The sequence below is a fragment of the Monodon monoceros genome, unplaced genomic scaffold (genome assembly GCF_005190385.1).
Source record: "Monodon monoceros isolate NGI ecotype Baffin Bay Population unplaced genomic scaffold, NGI_Narwhal_1 Super_Scaffold_4, whole genome shotgun sequence".
NCBI lineage: Eukaryota > Metazoa > Chordata > Mammalia > Artiodactyla > Monodontidae > Monodon > Monodon monoceros.
Genome location: NW_021703781.1, coordinates 77,372,199 through 77,385,226, shown reverse-complemented (window position 1 = coordinate 77,385,226; position 13,028 = coordinate 77,372,199). Strand labels below are relative to the sequence as shown.

General features: G+C 49.2%; 1 protein-coding gene across 9 annotated transcripts in view; it reads right to left on the bottom strand.

Moving 5' to 3' along the window:
* Window positions 1-13,028, bottom strand: part of DOCK1 (dedicator of cytokinesis 1) — a 528,766-nt gene that overhangs the window by 99,321 nt on the left and 416,417 nt on the right. For all 9 annotated transcript variants that reach the window (XM_029245561.1, XM_029245563.1, XM_029245558.1 and 6 more), the window contains one exon: window positions 9,166-9,266. In XM_029245561.1, the coding sequence (XP_029101394.1) occupies window positions 9,166-9,266 (101 nt within the window). The remainder of the gene's footprint in view (window positions 1-9,165; window positions 9,267-13,028) is intronic.

Genomic DNA, 13,028 nt, shown 5'->3' with positions numbered 1-13,028 from the left:
TTCGGTGAGTGAGAGAGAGGGGATCTCTGCCCAGGAATGCTCCCAGCACCAAGCCACAGGGAGCAGGGACCGGGTCACCCTTCTGCGCCTAGCTGGCACCCAGAAGTGCCCCAGGGACACAAGATCTGAGCACCAGTGAGGCGTGCACCCTTTTGAGGCTTGCAGAGCCGTTTTCCAATCCCCATTTTGTTCCTGTAGGAAGGACAGAGGGGTCCCAGCACCCAGGCCTGGAGAGGATGTGGGTGGCTGCATGATGACTGGGAAGACCGTCCTCTGGGCATTTACCAAGAGAATAGGATCGGGGAGAGGAAAGCCACGCTCCATCCACTGCAGATGCTTCCTCCTCAGGCTGGAGGGGTCCGCGCTGTCCAGGGGCATGAGCTGCCTTTCAGGGGAGCAGGTGTCTGGGGAGGTGAGGAGTGTGGCATCGCAGGGAGGACCCCGAGAACGTAAACACCCCAGCCCCTGCTGCCAGGTGTTCAGACCTCAACACAGTGAGGACGCCAGAGGCCCAGAGGAGGCGAGAGCCTGTCCCAGGGGTGGGCCTGTCGCTAACTCAAGCTTAAAGACTCTTAACTGCCAAGCAACTCCTTCTCAGCCCAGAACAGTATCTCTTGAAAAATACGAATGGTTAATGCCAGGCTGATCTCCATCAGTGTCTGCGCCTTGCTGGCCCCTGACTCAACTTCCTCTCCCAGGTCTTACAATAATTCAAATCAAACCCCAAACTTCAGAAAGATAAAGCGCAGGCCAGCCTTGGCAGCAGCGGGCTCACGGGTTGGGTTTGGATCACCAGGAGTGCCCCAATGGATGCCTCAGGCCCTACAGTGACTGCTGTCTGTCCAGAGCTGGACTTGACCCGGGGACCCCAGGAGGCGTGTGAGGAGAGGGAAGCCGGCCCCGTCCTGTCTCTCCGCCCAGCGCCTCTGCCCCTGGTGCCGGCGGAGCGTGAGGGGCTCAAGGATGCCTGGGTTACATTTTTCAGTGACGCTTCACTGTCTTCTACGTGGGGAATGATATGTCTTCACAGTATTTCAGAACAGGGGGATTAGCAAAGATCTGAGTGCACGTCGCTCAGGAGAGTAAAGCCTCTGGTAGAAAGGTGCTAAAAATGCCATCATAATAGTCAAATAAGACACAGGTGCTCGAGGCTGGTACAAGATGAGTACAGAGCTGGAAGGTAAAGGGCAGGACCGAATCTCTCCAGCAGTAAGATTGATCTCTTCTCTCATTTTAATAAGAAGGCAGCTTTGACAAATCTATACACTTCTCAGCATAATCCCCAGATGGAGTCACAGCTGTCACCAGAATTTAAGAGGGATTCCTGCACCATTTGTAATCCTTGCCCCAAGGAGGAGAAAAAAGCAGTAATGGAGAGTATCTGGGATCATGCTCCTACCTGGAGAGAGAATTCCAGAGCTGGTGGCAGCCTTAGAGATCGTTACTAAGTCCATGACTAACGATTTATAGTTGAGGGAACTGAACTAGTCCTGGGGGGGAAGCAAAATGACTTGGCCATGGTCACAGGGCAAGGGGAGAAGAGATGGCACAAGTCTCCAGACTCCCAAAGAATTCCTGTTCTTCACTCCCAGCATGCATCTCGAGGACCAGAGAGGGCAGACTTCCACGATGTCACAGCACAGCACTGTGTCTCACCCCTCAAAGTGCATGTGTGGTGTGTTTCATTTGATTTGATTCTCACAGTAAGACCACAAGGTGAGGAAGAAGACGTTCCCGTAGCTATCTTCCCGCTGAGGAAGCAGAGATTCCTGGGGGTGAAATGACGTGCCTGTTTCTGCAAAGCCGGAGTCACCCGGTACTCCCCACCACACCCAGGTCACCTGTACCCACCCACAAAGTGAGTGGACAACTTCAAATGGCCAGCCCAAGGGAGCTCCCAGGAGGCATCCTTTAGACAGTCCAGGTAGATCGCAGATCCCACATCCAGGCCTGTAACTCTGACCCAAAGTAGCATGACTCTGGTCTCTGAGACCTTACCTTAGCACCTGCTTTCCTGAATCTTTGCCCCCAAAAGCAGAAATCCCATGTCCACCAGAGACAGCCCAAGCCTGGGGGTAAGACCAACCTGAGACCAAATCTAAGCACACTGGGAAAATTACCTGACCACTCTGACCCTTGGTCTCCCCATGTGTAGTACTGGGATAATGACGGCATGATGCTCATCTATCTCCCAGGCCTTTGGGAGAACGAGGACACGGTGCCCTCGTCTGTCCTAACAAGCAACGAAGCCAGGCTGGTCCTTCCTTTAAAAGTTCAGAGTGGGCCTCATCACAGCATCCCCTTCATGGTTGCAATGGTCTTTTAGATTAATTTGTTCTGTAAGCATTATTCATTGTTTAATGAATTACTAAATGCTTACTGAAGGCCAGGCACAGAGCTAATATGGGGCCACTAATATAATGTGGGAAAGAGACACAATCCACAGACCTGAGGGACTATTAGCATGCAGCAGAGATGGGCATTAAACAATCATACGAGACTCACACATATATGTATATATAGTAGTTTTTTTGGTTATTATTTATGTTTTTTTGGAGACCATGGTCACAGTTCTTTAGGAAAAACTGGAGGAGTGGGTCCAGGTTGGCTGTGGGAGAAGCTCTCTTAGAGAGTAATATTTACCCAAGATTTGAAGAAGGAAAGGTGTAATCCAGACAGAGAGGGGAAGAGACCAGCAGGTGCAAAGGCCCTGTGGCGGGGGGGGGGGGGGGGGTAGGTGAGTATACGGACCAAAGAAGGCAGTGAGACTGGAGGACAGGGAGCTTGCCTGACTCCTTCCCCTCAAGAGGAGGGGTGTGCTGTGAACCAAGGCTGCAGAGGCAGGTTTATAGGTATTTTTTTTAAGTTTCAAAAACGCTTTTGCAATAAGAAATATACTTTACTAAGCAGTGTGCATAAAAATGTACGTATACAAAAGTTCTACGAAATAATACTTAACTTTACTACCTGCAGTCAACTCTGATGCTTCCTTATATTCTATTTCACCGAAAAAAAAAAAAGGGAAAAAAATGTATGTGGTCTTGGGTCGTGTGGGTTGACTTGTGTCCTCCATAGAGATCTGTTAAAGCCCTAACCCCTACTACCTGTGAATGTGACCCCCTAAAGAGGGTCTTTACAAGATGTAATCCTGTTAAGATAAGGTCATGCTGGATGGGGCGGGCCTTAAATCCAAGAACTGGCATCATTATAAGGAGAGGGATACATTTAGAGACACAGACAAACAAGGCTGAAGGCCACGTGAAGAAGGAGGCAGAGACGAGAGTTATACAGCCACGGCCACGGAGCACCAGGGATGGGGGCCACAGCCACGGAGCACCAAGGATGGGCGCCACCCACCCCCAGAAGATAGGAGAGAGGCACGGACAAGGTCTTCCCTCTGAGCTTCCAGAAGGAACCAACTCTGCTGATGCCTTGGCTTCAACCTCTGGCCTCTGTAGCTGTGAGGCAATAAATTTCTGTTGTTTCACTTAGTCTGTGTTGTTACATTATGGCAGATGACTCTAAGAAATTAATACAATGGCCCATTAAGTTGCTATCCCAGCCCAGTGAAGGGCTGAGATGCACAATTTAAAAACTGCTATCTTAAGGAAAGAGAACAGAATAAGAAGGCCCAACACCAAGGCTTGAGGAGCTCTTGCACTTAATGGGTGGAGGGAGGAGTCTGAGCCTGACAAGGGAGCAGTGGAGAGGCCAAAACGCTAGGAGGGAAACCTATAGAGGGGTTCTGGGAGCCCAGGACAGAGCTGGCCCGCAGCCAGCATCGGGAGTGGGTGTGGGTGTGCAGTGAGAGAGGCACGGAGGGAGCTGGAGGGAGATGATGGGTGGGGTGAGACATTGTTATTTTTATGGGAAAGACTGGTAAGTTCTGGGGAGGTGGGAGGAGACGGGACCCCAAATGTGACGGATGGGAATAAGCCTTACTAGACACAGGGGTCTGATGTGTCCTCCACTGCATGAAGTTTTATCACGTTCAATAAAATTCAGCATCACTGGGTGGGGGGATGAGGGGGTGGTGGTGGTGGTGGGATGAACTGGGAGATTGGGATTGACATATATACACTAATATGTATAAGATAGATAACTCAGGAGAACCTGCTGTATAAAAAAATAAAATTAAAAAGGTTTTTTAAGAAAGAAAATAAATATGTGCACACAAAAAAATTCAGCATCACTAAAAGAAGATGTGGTATATATTTACAATGGAATATTACTCAGCCATAAAAAAGGAATGAAATAATGCCATTTGCAGCAACATGGATGGACCTAGAGATTGCCATACTGAGTGAAGTAAGTCAGACAGAGAAAGACAAGTACCATATAGTATCACTTGTATGTGGAATCTAAAGTATAATACAAATGAATTTATTTATAATACAGAAAGAGACTCAGAAAACAAACTTACGGCTACCAAAGGGGAAAAGGATTGGAGGAGGAATAAATTAGGAGTATGGGATTAACAGATACACACTACTTTATATAAAAGAAGTAAGCAATAATGATTTACTGTATAGCACAGGGAACTATATTCACTATCTTGTAACAACCTATAATGGAAAATAATCTGAAAAAAATATATAACTGAATCACTTTGCTGTACACCAGAAACTAACACAATGTTATAAATCAACTATACTTCAACTAAAAAAAAAAAGAATACAGCATCGCTAATGCATGTGGGACACTTAATTAACTCTTCGAAAAGGACCTTAGCACAGGTTACAGCTTGTTGAGTCCATCTCCTCGGGTCCCCTTCTATTTCTTAGTACATAGTGAATTTATCTGGAATAATCTGAGTCTCTTGGGAAAAAAATTAGCACAAACACAAATAATTTCCTTTTATAATTTGGAACGTTCAACTCCAGCTTCAGATTAGGTCACGCTGCAAAGCAAGGCTTGTCACTGTGTACTTCTTTCCTTTTGGTTTCCCTAAAAAGTAATGTGTACAGTATGAATTAACACACTGATGTTTCAGAACCCAGTGTTTGGAAACATTGTGATATTTTGGTCCAGTAGTGAAACCTGTCCTCTTAGAAGAGGGAGTGAGCTGAGGATAGACTTCTATGGGAAAAACGAAACGAACCAGAAAAGGATGGGAAACATCCTGGGACCAACTGGGGAGAGGGTACCATGAAGAACCCACATTAATCACCTAGGTTCAAATCCACTGACCTGGGCTTGGCCATCACGCTTTACCCTCTCGGGCTGGAATTTTTAAATGGGCATTTTATGCTTAGAGCTGCTGGAGGCCCATTCATGAACCCCTTTCCTCTTCAAGAAGGCAGTCTGGTCCTGAACACAGAAGACCAGTTGCAGTCACATCGCCCCATTGCCCCAACGCTAGGACACACGATGTCTTACAAACTAAAATGGTCAAGCTGGCTGCTAATCCAAAGCCAACTCTTTCGCATTTGACTCATACTTCCGGAGCCCCCGTAACGTACAAGGCGTGGGGGATGGAGGATGGGACATTCATTAAGGTCAGGGTTAGCATTCTGTCGCCTTCTCTGTCTTTGTTAGGAGTCACTAGCGCCAAGGATGTCTGAAGGTGAGTCAGTTAAATGTTCTCATTGTGGACTTTGATTCCTAGAGGTTATTTATGTTGTGGATCATTGCCAAATCTTGTATTCAGTTTGGGTTCGACTTAATCAGTGTCCTGCACACTATATGGCCCATTCTTTGATGTCACTCCCGTGTGCTTCGGGGAATGCCTTTGGAATAAATATCCTAATTATCTCCCCAACCTAGGTCACCAGGAGGACGGGAAGCTTAACAAGAGGGAACGAACAGGCAGATCTTCTGATACTGGGATTTTCTGTTGTTCTGAGCCACAGCGCTGTGGACCAGGCAGGCAGGAGGAGGTGCAGGCCGCAGCAGAGAGGAAGGGCCGTGCTGGGGGCGCGAGGGGGCTCATGCCGAAGCCCTGGGTTGGATTCACAAACCCTACAGCAGTAGACGAGCCGACGTGGACAGCCAGAGGCTACTAAACAGGGGGGCATCACTCCACTTTCAGACCCCACGGCCTTTCCCTCTAGAAGAAAATAACCCCCTGAATTACGCTCCACTGTGCCGGAAATCAGCAGCCCGCCATTTGCTCAGACGCCTGGGGTTAGTCCCCGTGTCACCTGGTCCCTCGCACCTTTACCCCAAGTTCCGATCACTCCAGGCCCGGCCACTCACTTATGCTTCAGCAACGCAGAGCATTTCTGCTTACAGAGTGGGCCCTGCCCCTTAGGACGCGATGACCCCTTTTGGGAATGGCTGTTTGCTGACAAGGGGGTCAGTCAATCAGTCTGGTGAACATCTCAGCCACCTTCGCCACCCAGGCCGAGTCCTACTTGCCCACCTCCGGGCTGCCAAGGCACCTGGGGAGCACTTACGTTCTACTCCAATCATGTAATTTTGCACAGCTACCTGCCCCCTAGACCGTGAACTTTGTATCTCTGGGTGCCAAGCACCAGGACTCTAGTGCCATGAGTACATGGCACAATGTGAAACAAATTAAAACATTTCTAAGGCACTAGAAAATTTAAGCATTTGGGTAGGACCATCTCCTAATATTTCTCATGCAGGTTTTGCTATTTAGAAATTAAAATTGCACATGGATGATAAAGTGTTTAAGGTGTAGCAAGAGGCAGGGTGAATACAACAAACAGGTGAACCCACGTTTTATCTTAGCCACGCGGCCTCATAGGCCAGGATTAACATAGATGCTGGAAATTCCTTCTCCGCGGCCTGTCATGGCCACACACTGAACCTGTGCCCCTGGGAGAGGGCCCCTCGGGCTGCACAGGAGCTGAGACGCTCCTGCAAAGACAATTTCTGAAATGTTTGGGGCTTTTTCCCTCGGGGGATCCATGAGACAATTTCAAAGGGAAAATCTGGAGTCTCTCCTTGCCACGGCTGTGAGACAGAGAATTCTAAAAGCCCGATTCAGAGGCCCTCTGGGAGGGGTGACACCAGCTGGCTGTGTTTAATTTTCCTTGGCTTTGAAGCTTCAGAAGGCACAGCACGATGTGGGAAGCAAACGTTTTCTCTGGTGGACAAGGCCCTGTGTGGTGAATGCATGTATTGGTGTCGCTCTAGCTTAGATTTTAACGCTCTCACACCAACAAGGAAAGGGCCCAGGGAGAGAGACGGGCCCCGCCCTGACCGGAGAATGCTCAAATCAAATGGTTTTATTCTCCGAACTGTGAAGAAGACGTCAGCTCTTTTCAGGCAGATTTCCGGTTTAAACTCAATTCTTCTCCACAGGCATCTCTAAGGGTAGGATGCGCTACAAGCTTGGCAAGGAATGGGCACCAGTGTCGGCTGGAGCTGGGTCTGGACCCCGGCCTCACCCCACGTGAGCACTGCACACAGGTGGGCAGGACAGGATAACCAGGGCTCTGGAGGGCTGTGGTGGGGAGAGGCTAGGGCCGAGTCCTGTGTGTGCTGGTTACTAGGGTTTCCATTATAAACAGCTTTCGCCATGACAGCCTTTCATCAAGGACAACAAGCTGGGAGCCACCCCTAACTTCCTGGGAGCACTGAGGGAATGTACATTTCACAAAGTGGTAGCATCCCTGTTGAGCCAATCCCCGGAAGGTGCTGCCTAGAAGAGTCTGTCTCCTGAGCCAAGATGAGGGATAAGCTCTGCTGGCTCGGAGGAGGGGGCATCTTCCCTGCCATCGCCGCTGGGCACCCACTGGGCCCACGCCACCCGGGGTGCATTTCCCTTTCTGAAGAAGGAACACTTGTCTCTATCAACGGCCAACAGACCAGTCATTCAACTGCGGAAGCTTGAAGGAAAGACGGCCTGATGTTTTGTTTTGGTTTTGTTTTCTTTTCGGCTGCTACACGTGGCATGAGGGATCTTAGTTCCCCGACCAGGGATCAAACCTGGGAAGCAGGGAGTCTTAACCACTGGGAAGGGAAGCCAGGGAAGTCCCAAGATGACCCGATGAAAGCTGACTTTTAGATGGCTCAGGGAAGGATTTAAGGTTCTAAAAGCAGCCCAGCTAAACGTCTCGGGCTCTGAACTGCCCGAGTTAGAATGACTCTGTGAGACACGGGACCCTGGTTCACAACCTGCTTCACTTCCCTGTCTGGAAAATAAAGATGATAAGAGAACCTATGGAATAGTTTTGGTTTTTGTTCGAATGATTCTACGTGGAAAATGCATAAAACGTTCTTAGGAAGTCACTGGCAGGTCACGCGTGCTCTGTAAACATTGGCTGAACTACTTCTTGCTCCCCAGGGAGAGCGTGCTTTCCATTTGGTCTGCAAGGGAGACACACTCTCCTGGGATACTAGGAGGGCTGAGCGGCTGTCCCCTTCTGAGAGGCCCTGGAATCTCTAACCTCAGTGATGGTACCAGGCTGGCAATGCCTTGGAACCGTCAACACGGCTCAGAGGGATTACGAAGTGATGAACAGGGACAGGTGACTTAGCAACGTGATGTACCGATGGAAGGGGCCCCCAGAGAACTGAGACGCTGGTGAAACTGAGGCAGAGAGAGAGGTGGCAAGGCCCTCAGAGTGCCCAAGGGTTGCAAAGAAACCCACGTAAGGGTTCTTTTCCTGACCCTGGACCAGGAGCTGTTCGGGATGCAGTGCTGAAGGAGCCAGGCAGGGATCCTGGCTTCCCCGGGGCTTCTCAGACGTTTTCAGGATAATCCAAGGGCTAGTTAAGCAATTTCAGATCTCCCGCCTGGAAGAGGACTGGGGTCATCTCTTGCGAAGAAGGAACCCCAGATGACTCATCACTCTGCGATGAGCTGTTCCACAATCCCAAGACGCCAACAGCTTCCGTCAGAAGCTTCCTTGTTTGAAGCAGCGTTGGGAGAATTAAGCAACACAGCAAACCATACGTGGTGTGACATGAGCACGGTGCACAGCAAAAGCAATTATCTCCCGAAACTCCCATTCTGTTCGGTGCTAATAGTCCTGAATGACACTGACCTGCAACCCACCAGAATGAAGCTGCAGTTTTAGATCTGCATTCATGGGTTACAAAAGGCAATACTCAGTTCATGGTGTGAAACCACCCTCTCGTTACACCATGATTACATCTCAATTGGTACCCGGTTGGCTTAGAAGACGCAAGAAGACTGTGCTAATAGAACTGCAGGCTCCTGCCCGTGCGTTTGGGGCTACGTGGACTTACTTGTTAAGGATTTTCCCTCTCTTTGCACTTGAAAAATTCTCCAGCTGCAAGGACTCTTGAGTGAGGAAAGCGACAGCCAGGTGAAAATAGTTGTTCCACAGCTGAAACCAAAAAGGGGAGATGCTAAGGTGCCGAACCGATTAATGTAGGATCTCAGAAACGCTCCGAGACGTTTAGAATAGCATTTGCCCAGCACACACTTCTGAAAGGTTTGAAAGCTGCACTCTACACACACACTGCTAATCGGCCACCCACGGTGTGGTTCAGGGCTGAGCACGGGCTCTGACGGTGCATGCAGTCAGGTCCCAGCTCAGCCACTCACTTAGGCGGCACGCTAACCTCCCTGTGCCTCGGTTTCCTCAGGTAAAGTGGGAATTTCAACAGTACCTACCTGATAGGACTGCTAAAGGACGGAGGGAGTAAAGACATGCAGTGCCCATCCAGTGGTGCCAGGAGCACGGTAAGCACGTAATAAATGTTAGCTGTTATTAATACTGTATTATGGAGCCCCTTACCTCATAGTATACAGCAAGGCCCCTACATATGAAGGAGTTCCGAGAGCGCGTTCGTAAGTCCAGCTTGGTCGTAAGTCCAACAAAGTCAGCCTAGGTACCCAACTAACACAATCAGCTATATACCACTGCTTATACGCTTGCTTCCGGACGTCCTGGGCTTGAAATAAAGACACGGTACTACTGTACTCTATACAGTACCGTAAAGTACACAAAAGCACAACCACTTGTAGAGGATGCACGCAAGGGACAACGTACGCCAGACGCGTGAACTAACGGACGTGATTGGACATGTGAACGCACATTTGCATTTTTGAAAGTTCACAACTTGAAGTTCGTAGGTAGGGGACTTACTGTATAGATTTCTATAATTTATCATTTTTATGAGACTAAAAATATATACACACTAGAAAATTGAGGAAAACGTAAAAAGATCCAACATTTCATATGTCAAGGACTTACAGACTGTACGTGGCTTAAATGACAATTTACTATAAAATGATTTTGTCCTCGTAAAGCTCTTCACTGGAAGCTCTGTGTATCTGGACACAGTATCCCATAAAAGTGTTCTTCAACAAGAAGTGTTATGATGGGTAGATTCCTAAAGTCATGAAACTAAGACCCCCTGATTAGGTCAATGTTTAAGACCAGGTGAAGAAAATTTAAATGAAGGACGAATTCTTGGACCATGAATGGGGGCTTTTCGCTTGAACTCAATAAATGACACGGGCATACCCCTCACTGCCCAGGGGAGAAACCTGGGATTTACTCTGGCCTTTGTCCTTCACAGCATCCCACCATTTCAATCAGCAAGTCCTTCTGCTTCCCCTTATAAATCCCTCCCAAGCCCACCCACTTTGTCTCAGTGCTGGGGTATCACCCACCCCAGGTCGGCATCATCCCTCGCAGACCAGAACAGCCTGCTTCCTGTTTCCTGTCCTCGCCTTGTCCCACAGGGCAGCCAGAGGGAACTGACACTAATCTGAGGGAGCCACACCCCAGCTCAAACCTCTTCAGGAACTTCCCACACGTTTCTGGTCAGAACAGAGTTTGAAGGGGAGTCCCGCTGCCTGGTTCCCTCTGCTTCTGCCTTGCAGCAGCCTTTCCATCCATACTCTGCACCCTTGTCTTCCCATCAGATCCTCGAGCTGATGCTCTCCCCACCCCTGGGCCTTTGCAGATGCCGGGTCCACCCCCCTCTCCTCCCTCACTGGGTCTTAGCATACCAGGACCAGGTGTGTTCGCCCTCTCGAGCCCTCGAGCACCTTGGTCTGTCCCTACAGTCCTGCCCTAATCGTCCTCCCTTTACACTCCACGATACACAGGGTGGGGGCAGGATTCCCGGTCCGGGGCAGAGCCTGGCTCAAAGTAAGTGATCCATCAGGAATAATCAATATTTGAGGGATGAACCCATGGGGATTTCTCAAATGCAAATGAAAACTCTATGGACACTTCCTCCAGATTGCTTCCATCCGCATCCTCTCTCAGAGGGCGGCACCCGAGGGTGGGGGAGCACAGGTGAGAGATAAGCGGGGAGACCCTCCGCCCCCCAGGAACTGCAGCAAGGGGCTCAGAGACAGGCCATCACAGATACTCCTCAGCGGACCATTCCTGTACCACAGGATATTTCAGGGGAACTTTCACCTGCTCTCAGTGGGAAAGAGCTGGACAGAGTTTAAATCACATGTCCAAGCTCCAAGGTGCCTTCAATGATCTTAGGAAGAAATTTGTGGGTATTGGTTTTCTTATTTACAAAACAGGGATAATATTCATTGCATCAAATGAGATGGCTACACAGAGTTACATAAAAACAAGGTGTTAACAGTAATGACTCTATTTTCAGCGACCAGAGAAATAAGAGGAAACTTTCCAGCATGGATGTAGCTAAGAGTGCCGTGGCCTTCATTTATCCGGTGCTCCTCAGGAACTGGTATTTCTTCAGGAACAGAGCAGCTCATTCCCAGGTAAGGGCTGGTCTTCCCATTTCACAGATGAGGTTCAGAGACTTGCTCCAAACCACAAAAAACAAACACGTGAAGCAGAACAAGGGTCTCCAGCGGGCCATCCTGGACCTCACAGGCCACACTCTTTCCTGCCCACAAAGGCACTTTCTCTTTTAGGCCTTTTTATAATAAAAGGGGTGACTCAAATCAATAAAGTACAAGTTGCTTCCTTTGTTTTTGGAACTAACACCTCCCTGCTATCGCCACCCACCTCCCAGCAGTGCCCTCCTCTCACAGCACTGGCAGGGGTCCCTGGCCACGTTTGGGTGAGGGGCACCACTAGAGCAGGACCCAGAATGTATTTTAATGTATACCTGCTGCCCATAAAAACAACATCGACAAAAATATGAATGTGTCTTTTTAAATGCCAGTTTCACTAACTCTATATTCCTTCTCTTCACTCACACAGCGGCCAGGACGACAGCTGAGCCACAAGTCTCCTGAAAACCCTGCCCCGGGAGATATTTAGGGGAACTGCGTAGTCCAATGCCCTGAAGAAGGAGGTTCCCTCGTGGCCCACGTGCCTGGCGACTCAGTTTCCACCTGTAAAGCAAGACTGGGACCCTCAGGAGATTTTTACATCCTTAGGAAAGAGGAGGCTGCCTATTGTGCACCTCAAAAATGCCCTGGCCATTGTCAGAGCCTGAACAGGACAAGGGGGCCCCCCAGGAGTTGGGAGCATCTGGCATGGGGGGCAGGGGTCATGACTTCCGTGATGCTCCTCCCAAGGGTGCAGCCTGGGTCTAAGCACTGGGGAACGTGAGGCAACCCAAGTGCAGGGCCGTCTGCAAACCCAGACCTGGGCTCTGCAAGAGTGCCGAGGACAGAACAGCCAGGAAGGAGTGAGCAACTGTTGTAGCCTGAAGGAGATGAAAGACACACAGAAACTGAACGCATTGGGGGAGGGAGGGATGAACAGGAGGAGGACGAGGATTTTTAGGGCAATGGAACTGGATGCAAGTCATTCTCCATTTGTCCAAACCCACAGAGCGGACAGAACGTCTACAGTGTACCGTAATGTAAAGTAAGGACTCAGTGATTACGATGCGTGAGTGTAGGTCCATCAGTTGTAACAATGTACCATATGGTGGGGGATGTTGATAGTGGGGTAGCTTCGTGTGCAGGAGGCAGGGGTCTACGGGAAATCTCTTCACCTCCCTCTCAATTTTGCTGTGAACTTGAAACTGCCATTAACAAAGTCTTTAAAAAATCACATAAAAATACAAACATTAAAAAAAAAAAACCCTGTAAGCTACACGTGATTTCAGATGTGACAACTAACGGCATTTGTGATGCTGACCTCTGAAGGACAGGATTGGGACGACTGAACTTGAATGTGATCTGAGGA